This window comes from Schistocerca gregaria, chromosome 3 (assembly GCF_023897955.1).
Source record: "Schistocerca gregaria isolate iqSchGreg1 chromosome 3, iqSchGreg1.2, whole genome shotgun sequence".
Taxonomy (NCBI): Eukaryota; Metazoa; Arthropoda; class Insecta; order Orthoptera; family Acrididae; genus Schistocerca; species Schistocerca gregaria.
In genome coordinates this window covers 647,393,995-647,411,602 of record NC_064922.1, presented here as the reverse complement: position 1 = coordinate 647,411,602, position 17,608 = coordinate 647,393,995, and the positions used below count along the sequence as shown (strand labels likewise).

Here is a 17,608-nt window from a genome sequence, read left to right as displayed (position 1 = left end):
CACACAAAATTGTTTCTCTTGTGGTGTAGTCGCTATGTTGCTACAAACAAACACCAGCGAAGCTGCGTGAAAACTTTGAATCTTCCTCGGTCCGGTGAGATGCGCAATAAGCAATTGAAATCTCTTCTTTATTTCTGAGTTCGGACGACACGTTTCGGGAGGAATGCTTCCACCATCACGTGCATTCGAGTTACATGTACATTGTATCAATCTGAAATGTGATTAATGTCATTTCCTGTGTCCAACGAGGTTATATGCCGAAATAGTATTCAGTACTATACATATAAATTTTTTATGTGCACTTTAAGCGAGTTACGTTTTTAACTTATTAGTGCATTTACTTACATATATTTTGGAAATCAGTCGTCAGGGACACATAGCAATGTGAAAAGTACATCACATGTTAACTCTTCCACGTACAAATGTTTACATCACCCCAAACAGTCTTAACTCCTGAGATAAACTAGTTTCAATTTGTAAGACAGTGGTATACAGTGAAGATGTAACCTTTTCTAACTCTTTAGTATAATTCCATTACAGTTGCGTTTTATTAAGCTGACCACTAATTTCGAACTACCAAATTTATTTTAAAACCAAGCCTATTCAAGCTGCACTAATAGTGCTTTGTTACATGACAATCAGTTCACACATGGGTAGTACACACATGGAATATCAGACTAACTTCATATTGTAGATGTATTTACGAAGTGCAGATGAGCTAGACTCATAGCCCTTGCTTTAAAATGAGCTTGGCAGTTCGAAACAAGTCGCCAGCTTAATAAAACGCAACTGTGACACAATTACGATAAAGAATTTGCTATTCAAGTTGCTGGTCCTACCCTGAGTTCATGTTAGAAATACCCAGAAACTTTTTCTATTTAAATGTGTTTATGTCATGGCACAAATTAAAGAACATTGTAACTTGGTAAAGACAACTTTTTATTGTTAAAGAAAATATTTTGGAGAAAATAAACATTCAACATTGTAAATTTTTTTGAAGAAGTTAAAATTGTTAACTTATAGCCCCTCAGCTAGTAACATGTTACCATGTATTGCGCCATGAATTAAAATTTCAAATTCTCCTTGTACGTCCATTTGGTGTCCCTTGCACATTTTACGTAACATGTGAAGATCATTCACCATACTATGGAACAGTCCTATGTGTGGGGGCTATTGCTGATTTATGGTGGGTCTCTATATTTTCATTTTATCTTTCCTGGAAATCCCTCCTGCTTTGACCTACATAGAGGGATCTGCTTTGTGCTGATTTATATATACCTGCTTGTATGTGTTTATCTGTCTTTGCGACTATGTTGTGTCACAGATTGTGTTACAGTTTCTTATGTGTTGAAAAGACAATGTCAGTGTTGTGCCGTTTTAAAAATTTTTGCTGTTTTGTAGGAGTGTTTGTTTGTGAATAGTATGCGCGCAGTGGGTTTCTTTTTACCTTCTTTGTGACATTTGGTTTATTGTTGTTTTTTATTATCTGTGAGAGGTTGTCAATAAGTGAGTCATCATAGCCATTTGCTGCCACAGTTTGTTTGATTGTGCTGATTTCATCGAACTTCGCATTGTTATCGACAGGTATATTGTTGGCTCCATTAACTAGAGCTCTGTATGTAGCATGTTTATGTCTCATGCGATGGTAAGGTAAGTGAGATGCCAAGACGAGATACGTATGGTGGTGTCTATTGTTGCAGTTCTTATGTGGGCTTCTAAGGTGTGTAAATTGTTTCCTTTATTGGTGGTTAGATCTAGGAAGATAATGCCGTCATTGGTTTTGTATTCAGCATTGAATTTTTTATTTCTGTGTGTTTGAGTATGTCAAATTCACTGTTGAATATGAAAACAATCATATCATCAAGTTCCCAGACCTAAACATCAATAAAGAAAACAACTTACACAACTCAAAAGCGCACATAAAAACACCTACAACAAGTACAATTTACATATAAACAACTACCACACAAACAATTATAATATATAACCAATTACCACCCCACACAAAGGACACTGGTCACCCTGTCTATGGGCCTCATATAATATATAAAATGGACAAGGAACACGAAATGTATTTATCACATTACTTTGATGATGAATAATCAGAGACATTTCTTAACTTTATATTACATCGTTATCAGCGCTCAACCACTTCATGTTGTTTTTGTATAATCTGTTTCTCACAGCTATGTATTCTGTAGACAGCCAACAGTGGAAGTGATTATTCCCATTCTATGAAAGCCTCAATAATCGTTATGTGAATGAAACTATATGTGGAGAAATTCAGGCTACTTGAGACTAAAGCAAAAAAATTAAACAATTATTTATTTGAACACACAAATTGAAGTATGTTCTCATAACTGAACTTAAGAGACAAAGAGTGTTGCTTAACTTGTAGTAAACACTTCTTTTGACATTGATCCCTTTACCGTTATTTATTTTTCACATTATTTCAGAATATTTCTCTTTAAAATAATCACGAAGTCCCACTCCAATCTTTGTCGACACATTGCCCACCTTTCTTTATGTTTGGCTTATTTTAAAAAATTCGCCTTGATAGTGTAGTTAGTCTACTCATCACTGCCCCATGGAATTCCTTTTGAAATAGTTGTTATTTACTATCCCTGGCTTTAGATTTGCCATCTACTGATTAATTTAATAACTCTTTGCGGTATCCTGTGCTACTATTTCATCTGGCTGCAGTATTTTACTCTGCAGACTCTGTGACATACAAGGGAACTGAAAAAGAAAAAAAAAACTTACAATCTTAATTGCACCGAAAACATTCATGTGGTGTAATCTGTCAGGGCAAAGTATGACCTGACAGACTTATGGGAAGAATTATAAATATTCATTCATTGCCCAGTACATGGGAAGAACCTATTAAATGATAAGGTAGAAATTGGCTGTTTTAATATCTTCAAAACTTCTCAAATGTTGAATATATATTTGATTGAAAATATTGTCTATAACAATAGGAAATTGCTTTTAGAATGTTTTGTGACATGGAATAAATATAAGTCAATGAAAGAGGTGTCATCTTCACCATCTAGTATTATCTTACCAATCGAAAATAATTTATCTCAGCAGTTAAGTCTCTTTGGTATGTGAAAGTGTTAACAGTTTCCAATGTTTCTGAGCGACAGGAATACAATATTTTTTAAAGGAGCACACCATTATTTGATTGTTTTATTGTTTATTTAAGTACAATCCAGGTTTCGTTCTTTTATGCTATTTTCAAGTATATTATTTTATGTCCTCTAATAAACGTTAAAGACATAAAATGGAATACTTGTACTTATATAAACAATAAAACAGTCTAATGGCGGTGTGGTTCACTGAAAGTGTGATTGTTACTCCACTCTGTGCGTCAGACGACTAATTTCTAACAAATACGTAAGTAAATGTACTATTTAAATGATATAAACATGCAGATCACTTAATGTACATGCTAAAGTATATGTATATTTTTGTGTAGGATTCTATTTCGACACATAACCTCACTGGGACACACAACAAATGAAACTAATCATATTTCAGATTAATACAATGTACATGTAACTGGAGTGCACCTGATGATGGCAGCATGCTTCCAAAACGTGTCGAACTAATTAGATATTAGCACCCTGACAACATAGCGGAATGCCGGAGATATTCTAAGCCCCGTTTTGTTGTCTCCAGGGCAAGCCATCCTAGTCTTACATTTCAGCAAGATGATGCCCACCCATACACGCCGAGAGTTTCTATTGCTTGTCTTCGTGCTTACCAAATCCCACCGTGGCCAGCAAGGTCATCAGATCTCTCCCCAGTTCACATCTTTTTGGTCCATTACGGCACGACACTCCAAACAGCTTGGGATTTTGACGATCCACCTCTCCAGTTACATAGCATCTGGTACTACACTTTTCAGAAGGACATTGAACAATTCTATCAATTAATGCCAAGCCGAAGAAGTGCTTACATAAGGGCCAGAGGTGAACCAACGCACTTTCTCTATTTGTAAAGCCCTTTCTCTTGAATAAAACATCCAACTGTTCTGAAGTTGTAATCGTTAGTTTTTCTGCACATGTACGTCACATGTCCGTGTGCCATTAATTCTTTCGTGGTGCCTCGTTTTCTCTTTTTTTTCTAGAGAGTATTTTCGTTTCTTATAAAACAGTAAAAGTATGCTATTACGGAACTCTTGACGTTAGTTGATATTTTTCAATTCGACTATTAGTTGCTTTGAAGCGTATTATTATAAAACACGGCTGCGTACTGCGAGCCACAGGAATGCTTCATCAGGGTCACATGCAAAGCACAATCAACAGTTCAACGACTAATGCTCTAACTTGTTGCCAGTACAACGATGAACATGGATTATCATATAGTAAATCGTGTTTTAGCAATTAAATTTATCTCACACTGCTATTACGTACCGTAATTCCCACAGATCAGGGAATGCACCTGATGACAAAATTATATATAAAGAAATGAATCAAATAGTACGCTCCACTATGAGGGTTGATTTGTAAATTAGGTCTTTACACTGAGGTGACAAAATTCGTGAGATATCTCCTAATACCATGTCGGACATTATTTTTCCTGGTGTAATGCAGCAGCTGCACATGGCATGGACTCAAACAGATCTGTTGAGTCTATGACACGTCCAGTTTCTGCACCACGCCGGGAGAAATAATGTCCGACACGGTATTAGGAGATATCTCAGGAATTTTGTCACCTCAGTAAGACCCCTCCAGTAATACTGAACCATACGGCCCCTACAGCCGTCCATAATTTTGAAAGTGTTGCCGGTACTGACATCTCTATTGTATACTACAGTATTAATGTTCGATGTGTTACGTATTGGGCGACAGAGGTGGCCAAATCGTATGCTCATATTGTCGAGGATGTTTTCAGATCAGTCACAAACAACTGAGGCGCGGTGACATAGCCCATTGGCATCCTTAAAGATTCGAATGCTTTTTGGGAACATGAAGTCCATGAATGTCTGCAAATGGTCTCCAAGTAGCCGAACATAACCATTTCCAGTCAATGATCGGTTCAGTTGGATCAGAGGATCGACACCAATATGGACCCACTACCAACTTGCACAGTGCCTTGGACTCGCATTCGGGAGGACGACGGTTCAATCCCGCGGCCGCCCACACTGATTTAGGTTTTCCGTAATTTCCCTAAATCGCTCCAGGCAAATGCCGGAATGGTTCCTTTGAAAGGGCACGGCCGACTTCCTTCCCTAATCTGATGAGAACGATGACCTCGCTGTGTGGTCTCTTCCCCCAAAGAACCCAACCCAATAGTGCGTTGTTGACAACCTGGGTCCTTGGCTTCGTGGCGTCTGCGCCAAACTGAAACTCTACCGTCAGCTCTTACCAGTTGAAATAGGGTCTCATCTGACAAGATCACGGTTTTACAGTTGTATAAGGTCGAACAAATACAGTCACGAGCCCAGAACAGGCGCTGCAGGCGATGTCGTGCTGTTAGCAAAGATACTCCCCTCGATCGTCTACTGTGAAAGCCTATTAATGACAGATTTTGCTCCACTGGCTTAACAGATACGTTCGCACATTCCACATTGATTTCTGCGGTTAGTCCACGCAGTGTTGCTTGTCTCTTGGCACTGAAAACTCTACGCAAACGTCGCTGCTCTCGGGCATTAAGTGAAGGCTGTCGGCCTGTGCGTTGTCCGTGGAGAGACGTAATGCATGAAATTTTGTATTCTGGGCACACTGTTGATATCGTGGATCTCGGAATACTGAATTCTCCAACGATTTCCAAAATGGAATATCCATTCCGCGTTTAGAATCTATTAATTCCCGTCGTGCGGCCATAACCACGTCGGAAACCTTTCCACACGAATCACCTGAGTACAAATAACAGCTCCGGCAATGCACTGCCTTTCTGTGCCTTCTGTAGGCGCTATTTTCGTCGCCTGTATTTGTCCATAACTGTGTCCCATTACTTTTGTCAACTGAATGGATGTTGCACCTCGATATAGCACTTCGTGGCCTGACAGAAAATCTTTTCTCTTTTCAGCATTAATACAGTTATGAAGATGAACAGGACAATGAGCAGCTAATAAACATTTGATGGAAATCGTGTGACACTGAAGATAGACTACGACAGAAAATGAGGCGCGAAGTTAAAGTGTTGTGGTGGGCCAGCGTGGCCGTGTTGTGTGCAAGCATGTGTTTAGGGGAAAGTGTTCACTCGGACACTACGACGAGAAATAGCCAGAAGGACAAAGAACTTAGTGGCAGAGACAGTTCGAATAATTCGGAGGGAGAGGCAGCGACATGGTGCCCGTCGTGCGCGGTGAACTTGCTGGTGGAGGAGATGCGGCGCGACTGCGGCGAGCGGCGTGGGGGCGGGCAGGCGCCGCCGCCGGACGTGGTGGCCTGCGCGGAGGCGGTGCTGGGGAGGCTGCTGCAGCGCGCCGAGGCCCGCGACGTGCTGCCGCTGGCGCCAGGCCTGGCGCTGCGCCGCACCGCCGGGGGCGGCGGGGGCGGAGGTCGTAGCGCCGCGGAGCCGCTTGCGACCCGCGTGAGCCGCTTCCTCCGCACGCACGCACTCACCGTCTCCCTGCGCGACGCGTGGACAGCCCTCTCGGGGTCTCGTGCATCTACCGCCGCCAGAAGCTTCTTTGGCCTCTTCCAACCAGGTAACTCCACCTCCACGTCTCATTTCACCAGTCTAAGTTATTTTGGTTAAGACTCAAAGTACGATGGGCGTTCAATAAGTAATGCTACAAATGTTTCTCTCGGTGAGTTTCAGTTGAAAAATGAGCATTTTGTTGCTGGACGACGTGAACTATTCCCCCTTTCAGCTCCTGTGGTTTCATAAAGTTCCTTCAGGTTTCGGCGCTATACGTAGCCTTTAAAATTGCGTCTGTTACGGAAGTGCGTTCCGAGCAGAGAACCGTCACTGAGTTTCTTTCGTTGCAAAACCAGACCATCACAGATATTCGTAGGCGCTTGTGCAATGTCTACGAAGACCTCACAGTGAACAAAAGTACGGCGAGTCGGTGGGTACGGCGCCTCTCATCATCGAATTTTTTTGTGTAATATCGTCACAGGGAATGAAACATGGGTTCATCTCTTCGAACAGGAAACAAACTAGCAATCGTCTGTCGCCACACCACCTCTCGTGTCAAGATAAAGGCCACGTGTTCGTGACCACGTAAGCGCAGACGAACTTCTCCTCCCCCATGATAATCCAAGGCCTCAGACAAGTCTGCACAACCGAGAGGAGCTCACAAAACTTCCTTCAACTGTTCTTCCGGCAGCCGGCGTGGCCGTGCGGTTCTAGGCGCTACAGCCTGGAACCGCGCGACCGCTACTGTCGTAGGTTCGAATCCTGTCTCGGGCGTGGATATGTGTGATGTCTTTAGGTTAGTTAGGTTGAAGTAGTTCCAAGTTCTAGGGGACTGATGACCTCAGCAGTTAAGTCCCATAGTGCTCAGAGCCATTTGAACCATTTCAACAGTTCCTCCCCACCCTCCCGACAGCCCGGATCTCACACCTTCCGGCTTATGTTGAAAAACAGTACTTAATAGCCAAAACAGTGGAGAGTAATAAGGTGCTATGATGTACTGAATGAAATCAACTTGCTTTCAGAATAAGAGGTGTTCCATTACTTATTGAATGCACCTCGTACAGAAATGACAAGAACAGGTAATTAAACACTTCACCATTTTTTTCTTTCTTTTTGTTTTATTATTTTCTTATTTTAATTTTCTTTTAGTAAACACCGTTAGTGTACGGTTATTTTATTTAATTTCATAGTCATAAATATCAGTATGAGGAACAATATTCCCCGCTGTTTCGTTTTCCAGTACGGGGAGGTCGGGACGAGCAGGGTTATTCTTGAATGCCTCTCGTGTTTTACAACACGTCTGAGCAGCGAGTACAAGACATACAGCAAAAAACTAGTACCAGTCGGTAGAGCATACCTCCAAGTTTTTTACTCACATTAAATGTGCTGACTATGGGCACCGTTTGTGGCGTTGTGAACGTCAAATACGTACCTGCACTTATTGACTCAGCAGCTCGTTGTGCTAATCTGCCCAATTGGTTGCCTATCTGCAGGCGCAAAATAATTAATTTCGGCAATGCGAAGCGGAGCAGAGCAGAGGGTTTGCAACAAAATATGAAGACAGCAAAACCTACAGGTGCAAGCTGTAATTATAAGAATTCTGCGGATTGTTAGCAGACATCTGTTTACCAATAGGGCACTTGTATATAGCAATTACATGCAGCAAATTCTCACTGCGTCTCAACCTACAGTGCTATACATACATACATACGATTGGTAGTGAAAGGTTGAGCTGTAACCTTCAGCATTTTCATTTTTCTCATGGGTCTTATGGCTGTTTCGATGTGACCTGACTTGAATTACTCTCCCGCACTAACCTCTTCATTCCACAGTTGCACTTGCACCCTACGTTTTCAATTATTTGTTCGATGATTTCCTATATTTGTTATTCGCTAAAGCTTTTACCCTCCACAGCTCGCTATAGTACTATTATGTTGCTTATTCGCCGATACTGCGAAGAACTTCTTCATCCTTTATCTAATCAGGCCAAGTAATTTTCAACTCTTTTTCTTTCGCACCACATCCCAAACGCCTCGATTCTCGTCAGTTCCACTTTCCCCGAAGTCCTTGTTCACTCGCACCACATCCCAAACGCCTCGATTCTCGTCAGTTCCACTTTCCCCGAAGTCCTTGTTCACTACCATCCAGTGCTGTGCTCCAAATGTACATTTCCAGAAATACCTTTCGTAAGTTAAAGACCGCGTTTCATACTGTTCGGCTTCTGTCGGCCACGAATCCTCTTTTTGGCTGTGCTGTTCTCTTTCTTGTATCGTGTTTGCTTTGTCCGTAAGGGATTATTTCGCTTCCAAGATAGCAGAATTCCTTCATTCGCCTGCTCAGTGATGACCAATTTTTATGTTAATGAGCGCTAATCTCATTTCTGATTCTTCTCGTTATTTTCGTCTTTCTATGATTCACTCTCAGGCATATTCTGTACTGTTCTACTTACACTGTAATTCTTCTTGACCTTCACTGAGAACAGCAGTTTCATCAGTGAATCTTTCCATTGACATATAGTTCCCCTTAAACTTTAATCCCACTTTTGAGACTGTCTTCTCTTTCCACCGCTGCTTGTCGATGTATACGTTAAACAGTAGGCGAGAAAAACTGCTCCCTGTCTTACAACATCTCAATCTAAGCGCTATATCCTTGATACCTCCTTCCTTATTGTGCGCTCTACGCTCTTGTATGTATTGTATATTATGGGTCTTCTCACCCCCTCCATGAACCATGGATCTTGCCGTTGGTGGGGAGGCTTGCGTTCCTCGGCGATACTGACAGCAGTGCCATAGGTGCAACCACAACGGAGGGGTATCTGTTGAGAGGCCAGACAAACGCGTGGTTCCTGAAGATGGGCAGCAGCCTTTTCAGTAGTTGCAGAGCCAACAGTCTGGATGACTGATTGATCTGGCCTTGTAACACTAACCAAAACGGTCTTGCTGTGCTGGTACTGCGAACGGCTGAAAGCAAGGTGAAACTACGGCCGTAATTTTTCCCGAGGGCTTGCAGCTTTACTGTATAGTTAAATAATGATGGCATCCTCTTGGGTAAAATACTCTGGAGGTAAAATAGTCCCCCATTCGGATCTCCGGGAGGGGACTATTCAGGAGGACGTCGTTACCAGGAGAAAGAAAACTGGCGTTCTACGGATCGGAGCGTGGAATGTCACATCCCTTAATCGGGCAGGTAGGTTAGAAAATTTAAAAAGGGAAATGGATGGGTTAAAAAGTTATATATAGTGGGAGTTAGTGAAGTTCGGTGGTAGGAGGAACAAAACTTCTCGTCAGGTGACCACAGGGTTATAAATACAAAATCAAATAAGGGTAATGCTGGAATAGGTTTAATAATGAATAAAAAATAGAAGTGCTGGTAAGTTACTACAAAAATCATAGTGAACGCATTATTGTGGCGAAGATAGACGCGACGCCCACGCCCAACACAGTAGTATAATCTTATATTCTTACTAGCTCCGCAGATGACGAAGAGATTGATGAAATGTATGATGAGATAAAAGAAATTATTCAGATAGTGAAGGGAGACGAAAATTTAATAGTCATGGGTGACTGTAATTCGATAGTAGGAAAAAGGAGAGAAGGAAACGCAGTATGTGAATATGGAATGGGGGTAAGGAATGAAAAAGGAAGGCGCCTGATAGAATTGTACACAGTGCATAACTTAACCATAGCTAACACTTGGTTCAAGAATTATGAAAGAAACTTGTATACATGGAAGAAGCCTGGAGATACTGGAAGTGTCAGATAGATTATAATTGTAAGACCGAGATTTCGGAACCAGGTTTTAAATTATAAGATGTTTCCAGGGACAGATGTGGACTCTGAACACAGCATATTGGCTATGAACTGTAGATTAAAACTGAAGAAACTGCAAAAAGGTGGGAATTTAAGGATGCGGGACCTGGATAAACTGACAGAAGTAGAGGTTGTGGATAGTTTCAGAGAGAGCATTAGGGAACGATTGACGAGAATGGGGGAGAGAAATACAGTAGATGAAGAATGGGTAGCTCTGAGATATGAAATAGTGAAGGCAGCCGAGGATTAAATAGGTAAAAAGACGAGGGCTAGTAGAAATCCTTGGGTCATTGAGGAGATACAGCATTTAATTGCTGAAAGGAAAAAAATATTAAAATGCAGTAAATGAAGCAGGCAAAAAGGAATAAAAACGTCTCAAAATTGAGATCGACAGGAAGTGCAAAATGGCTAAGCTGGGATTTCTAGAGGACAAATGTGAGGATGTAGAGGCATATATCACTAGGGATAAGATAGATACTGCCTACAGGAAAATAAAGGAGATCTTTGGAGAAAAGAGAACCACTCGTATGAATATCAAGAGCTCAGATGGAAACCCAGTTCTAAGCAAAGAAGGGAAAGCAGAAAAAGGAAGGAATATATAGTGGGTCTATATAGGGCAATGTATTTGGGGACAATATTATCGACACGGAAGAGCATGCAGATGAAGATGAAATAGGAGATATGATACTGCGTGAAGAGTTTGACAGAGAACTGAAAGATCTAAGCCGAAATAAGGCTCCGGGAGTTGACACCATTCTATTACAACTACTTATAGCCTTGGGTCAGCCAGCCCTGACAGAACTCTAGCATCGGGTGAGCAAGATGTATGAGACAGGCGAAATACCTTCAGACTTCAAGAAGAATATAATAATCCCAATCCCAAAGAAAGCAGGTGTTGACAGATGTGAAAATTACCGAACTATCAGTCTAATAAGTCACGGCTGCAAAGTACTAACGCGAATTCTTTACAGACGAATGTAAAAACTAGTAGAAGCCGAACTTAGGGAAGATCAGTTTGGATTCCGTAGAAATAATGGAACACGTGAGGCAATACTGACCCTACGGCTTATCTTAGAAGCTAGATTAACGAAAGGCAAACCTACGTTTCTAGAATTTGTAGACTTAGAGACAGCTTTTGACAATGTTGACTGGAATACTCTCTTTCAAATTATGAAGGTGGCAGGGGTAAAATACATGGAGCGAAAGGCTATTTACAATTTGTACAGAAAACAGATGGCAGTTATAAGTGTTGAGAGGCATGAAAGGGAAGGAGTAGTTGGAAAGGGAGTGAGACAGGGTTGTAGCCTCTCCCCGATGTTATTCAATCTGTATATTGAGCAGGCAGTGAAGGAAACAAAAGAAAAATTCGGAGTAGGTATTAAAATCCATGGAGAAGAAATAAAAACTTTGAGGTTAGCCGATGACGTTGTAATTCTGCCAGAGACAGCAAAGGACTTGGAAGAGCAGTTGAACGGAATGAACAGTGTGTTGAAAGGAGCAATATACTGCTTGACTCCTATGTGAAGGTATGTTCACGAAACTTCAACAAAAACCCGTACTGAGCTACTGAACGTCTCTCCTGCTAAGTCTTCCACATGAGTTTATCTATCATCTCCGTAACGCTTTCGCGATTACTAAATGATCCTGTAACGAAGCGCGCTGCTCTCCGTTGGATCTTCTCTATCTCTTCTATCAACCCTATCTGGTACGGATTCCATACTGGTGAGCAATATTCAAGCAGTGGGCAAACAAGTGTACTGTAACCTACTTCCTTTGTTTACGGATTGCATTTCCTTAGGATTCTTCCAATGAATCTCAGTCTGGCATCTGCTTTACCGACGATCAACTTTATATGATCATTCCATTTTAAATCACTCCTAATGCCTACTCCCAGATAATTTATGGAATTAACTGCTTTCAGTTGCTGGCCTGCTATAGTGTAGCTAAATGATAAAGGATATTTCTTTCTGTGTATTCGCAGCACATTACACTTGTCTACATTGAGATTCAATTGCCATCCCCTGCACCATGCGTCAATTCGTTGCAGATTCTCCTGCATTTGAGTACAGTTTTCCAATGTTACAACCTCTCGTTATACCACAGCATCGTCCGCAAAAAGCCGCAGTGAACTTCCAATTTATCCACAAGGTCATTTATGTATATTGTAAATAGCAAAGGTCCTACGACACTCCCCTGCGGCACACCTGAAATCACTCGTCTTTGGATGTTTTGTGAGTAATATCATGAGGGACATTTCAGTCCATTAAAACTACCGAATTTGACTGTTGCTAAAGTGGTTCTGAAAAGGAAATCAGAAGGAACAACCATTAGCTAAACCAATAACAGGCACATCCCACGTAATGATCACTAAGCGTTGTACGTGCCGTCAGCGGAAGGAATCACTCATGAGTTCCAAAGTGCAATCACCTACCAAAATGACTGTGCTTAGGGAATCGAAAAGAATGGGTATAGTGGTCGAGCAGCTTCCACTAAGGCATAACTTTCCGTTGTCAGTGGTGAGTGACGCTTGATGTGGTGTAAAGAGCAGGGCCACCGGACTGTTTATCACTGGAAACGAGGGATTGAAAGCGACGAATCAGTTTATGTCTGTGGCAATCCGTTTGAAGAGTTAGGATTTGCCGTATGCCTGCTGAGCACTATGTGCCATAATGTGTACCGCCATAACCGTAAGGGAGTGTTTTTCGTAGTTAGGACAGTGTCCCATTATTGCATTTAAGAAAACGCTAAATGCGGAAGAATGTGAACACATGTTACTTCGTCGTGTACTGCGTACAGTGGAGGAACAGTTCTGGGACGATGGATGTATCAGCATGACAATGCAGCCTGTCATGAAGCAGCACCTGTGAGCCAATGGTTTGAGGACTATTACAGTCCAGAAACGGACAGCCTGGCCAGAGTCCCAATCTGTCTTGTTAAAGGACTCCGTCATTTATTCCGTCGCTCGTTACTATAAGTCTTGTCACTACGAAACTTAAAAACCAAGTTAGATTCTGTTTATTAAGATATGCGCTACATTGTTGTTGTTATGGTCTTCAGTCCAAAGACTGGTTTGATGCAGCCCTCCACGCTGCTCTGTCCTGCTTCATGCCCAAGTAACTATTGCATCCTACAGCCGTCTGGTTCTTCTTCGTGTATTCATTTCTTGGTCTCTTTCTACGATTTTTACCCTCCACGGTGCCCTCCAGTACTAAATTGGTGATCTCATGATGCCTGAGAACATGTCCTACCAATCGGTCCCTTCTTCTAGTCAAGCTGTGCCACAAATTTCTCTTCTCCCCAATTATGTTCAGTACCTCCTCATTAGTTACGTGATACTACCCATCTAATTTTTAGCATACTTCTGTAGCACCACATATCGAAAGCTTCTATTCTCTTCTTGTCTAAACTAGTTATGGTCCACATTTCACATCCATACATGGCTACACTGCATACAAATGCTTTCAGAAAAGACTTCCTGACTCTTAAATCTATACTCGATGTTCACAAATTCCTCTTGTGTAAAAACGCTTTCCTTGCCATTTCCAGTCTACATTCTATTTCCTCCCTACTTCGACCATCATCAGTTATTTTGCTCCACAAATAGCTAAACTCATCTACTACTTTACGTGTTTCATTTCCTAATCTAATTCTCTCAGCATCACCTGATTTAATTCGACTACATTCCATTATCCTCGTTTTGCATTTGTTGATATTTATTTTACCCCTGCCACCTTCAGAATTTGAAAGAGAGTACTCCAGTCATCATTGCCAAAGCCTTCTCTAAGTCTGCAAATGCTAGGAACGTAGGTTTTCCTTTCCTTCATCTATCTTCTATGATACGTCGTAGGGTCAGTATTGCCTCACGTGTACCAAAGTGATCCTCCCCGAGGTCGGCTTCTACCAGTTTTTCCATTCGTCTGTAAAGAATTCGTGTTAGTATTTTGCAGCCGTGGCTTGTAAAACTGATGGTTCGGTAATTTTCAAATCTGTCAACACCTGCTTTCTTTGGGATTGGAATTACTATATTCTTCTTGAAGTCTGAGGGTATTTCGTCTGTCTCATACATCTTGCTCACCAGGTGGTAAAGTTTTGTCAGGACTGGCGCTCTCCCAAGGGTGTCAGTAGTTCTAATGGAATGTTGTATACTCCCGGGGCCTTTTTTTCAACTTAGGTCTTTCAGTGCTCTGTCAAACTTTTCACGCAGTATCATATCTCCCATTTCATCTTAATGTATATATGTATATTCTCTTCCATTTCCACAATAGTGTCCTCAAGAATATCGACCTTGCATAGACCCTCTACATACTCCTTCCACCTTTCTGCTTTCCCTTCTTTACTTAGAACTGGTTCTCCATCTCAGTTCTTGATATTCGTACATGTGGTTCTCTTTTCTCCAAAGGTCTCTTTGATTTTCCTGTAGGCAGTATCTGTCTTACCCCTAGTGATATACGCCTCTACGTTCTGCTTAGCCATTTTACACTTCCTGTCGATCTCATTTTTGACACGTTTGTATTCCTTTTGCGTACTTCATTTACTGCATTTTTATATTTTCTCCTTTCATCAGTTAAATTCTGTATCTCTTCTATTACCCAAGGATTTCTACTAGGCCTCGTCTTTTTACCTAGTTGATCCTCTGTTGCCTTAACAGTTTCATGTTTCCAAGCTACCCAATCTTCTTCTACTGTATTTCTTTCTCTCGTTCTTGTCAATCGTTCCCTAAAGCTCTTTCTGAAACTGTACAACCTCTGGTTCTTTCAGTTTATCCAGATCCCATCTCCTTAAATTCCCACTTATGAAACGGAATAAAAATCTAGTGTCATATTCTCTTATGAACTCACAGTGGAAGGCATTCGATCTCACATAAGAGATCCATATGAAAGTCAATATTCTTCTGCTGTTTTAAAGTTGACAGCTTGCTATCGCTGTAGACGTTCATGCTGCTATGTCGTTTATGGCAGGTCATTCTCGATACCTATTAAGTAAGTAAAGCAATATCACTGAAGCAGATCGAGAAATATGATTCTGTTGAGCAATAGCGACCTGAATCATGTGTCGACTGGATAGGGTAACTGGGTACTCCGATTTAATTTCATATCTTCCATTCATTTATTATTTTTTCCTTTTTTATGATTCCCAGAAGACAAAAAGGGTAAAATACAGGAAGTGAAAAGCTATTTACAACTTGTACGGAAACCAGACCGCAGTTATAAGCGTCGAGTGGCATAAAAGGAAAGAAGTGGTTGAGAAAGGAGTGATATAGGCTTGTGGCCTATCCCTGCCGTTATTCAATATGTACATTGAGAAAGCAGTAAAAGAAACAAACGGAAAATTTGGAGAACGAATTAAAGTTCAAGAAGAAGAAACAAAACGTTTAGGTTTGCCGACGACATTATAATTCTGTCATAGAGAGGAAAGAAGTTGGAAGAGCAATTAAACAGGATTGGACGGTGTTTCTATAGGAGGATATCAGGTGCAAAACAACAAAAGCTAAACAAGTATAATGTAATGTAGTCGAATTACATCAGGCGATGGAAAGGGAATCAGTTTAGGAAAGGAGACACTTACTGTAATAGATGAGTTTTGCTATTTGGGCAGTAAAATAACTGCTGATGGCCGAAGAAGAGCGGACACGTAGACGCAAGGAAAGCGTTTCTGAAGAAGAGAAATTTGTTAACATCCAGTATAGATTTAAGTGTAGGGTAGTCTTTCCTGAAAGTATTTGTATGGAGTGTAGCCATCTATGGAACTGAAACATGGACGACGAATAGTTTGGACAAAATATAGGCTTGTGAAATGTGAAGATTCGATGGGCAGATCAGGTAACTAATGAGGAGCAGAAATAAATTTGTGGCACAGCCTTAGTAGAAGAAGGGATCGGTTGATACGACACTTTCTGAGGCAGAGACATCAAGGGATCACCAGTTTAGTATTCGGGGGGGGGGGGGGGGGGGAAATTGTAGGGGCTGTAAATTGTAGAGCTAGACCAAAAGATGAATACAGTAAGGAGATTCAAATGGTTCAAATGGCTCTGAGCATTATGGGACTTAACATCTATGGTCATCAGTCCCCTAGAACTTAGAACTACTTAAACCTAACTAACCTAAGGACAGCAGACAACACCCAGTCATCACGTGGCAGAGAAAATCCCTGACCCCACTGGAATCGAACCCGGGAACCCGGGCGTGGGAAGCGAGAACGTTACCGCACGACCACGAGCTGCGGACTAAGGAGGTTCAGAATGATGCAAGATGTGGTTATTCGGGGATGAAGTAGCTATTCGGAGATGCACAGGATAGAGTAGCCTGAAGAGCTGCGTGAAACCAGTCTTCAGACTGAACAACACCACCACCACCACCACCACCGCAACAACAAGAACAACGACATGGTTCCATACCTTAGCCGGGTGAAAGATAATACTTACAGGATCACACTGCTGTCCGCCTCTTAGGATATCTCTCTTCTCAGAATTGATGCTTGAGGTATCAAGTTATCATTTACTCGTACGTCAGTTACTGAGATCCATTGTACTGGACAGTGTAAAAAATGTACGCTAAGTCACTGCAATCAAAATATACAGTCATTTATGTACATCTTTTGATTCTCGTGAACTCACCTAGATTAACTATCTACGTACATAATTAACTTTGTACAGTAGCGTCATAGCACGAATACTACTCGCATTTGCCCGATTTTCTCTTTCTTCTTTTTTCTTTTTTAAGGAATAAGCTGACTCTTAACAGAAGAAACGTATAACACATTGCACAAGTCATCCACGTCATCCACATGGATGGCAGAAGTCGAAGGATACTTTTTTTTCCGTCGGTCATCAGTCTTCACGAATTTCTCTCCTGTGCCAACCTTTTCATCTCAGAGTAGCACTTGCAACTTAGCCTTCAATTACTTGCGGTATGTAGCCTAATATCTGTCTTCTTCTGCAGCATACACGGTACTATTGACCCCCAATACAACCGGGGCTTGGGCAAGGGAGCAACGTGGCGCGAACCACTAGTCTGTCTGCGCAGTAACGAGCACAACGATTGATCCAAGGAATACTAGTAATGTGTTATGCCGTTCGAATAACGAGAAAGCGCTTGCCTTTATGACGGAGAGGACCGTTAAGTACCGGCGTGAGCTATCGGTTTAGTCTGTGGCAGGTGTCGTACGCGATAGCAGAAGGACGGCGGCGGCGGACGCTTGGCAAGTGG

The 17,608-nt window shown here is 41.6% G+C and overlaps 1 protein-coding gene across 1 annotated transcript in view; it reads left to right on the top strand.

Annotated features, from left to right (window-relative positions):
• Positions 1-17,608, top strand: part of LOC126355785 (uncharacterized) — a 183,783-nt gene that overhangs the window by 30,696 nt on the left and 135,479 nt on the right. The window contains exon 2 of the mRNA XM_050006195.1: positions 6,037-6,661. Coding sequence (XP_049862152.1) covers positions 6,130-6,661 — 532 coding nt within the window. The 5' untranslated portion in view covers positions 6,037-6,129. The remainder of the gene's footprint in view (positions 1-6,036; positions 6,662-17,608) is intronic.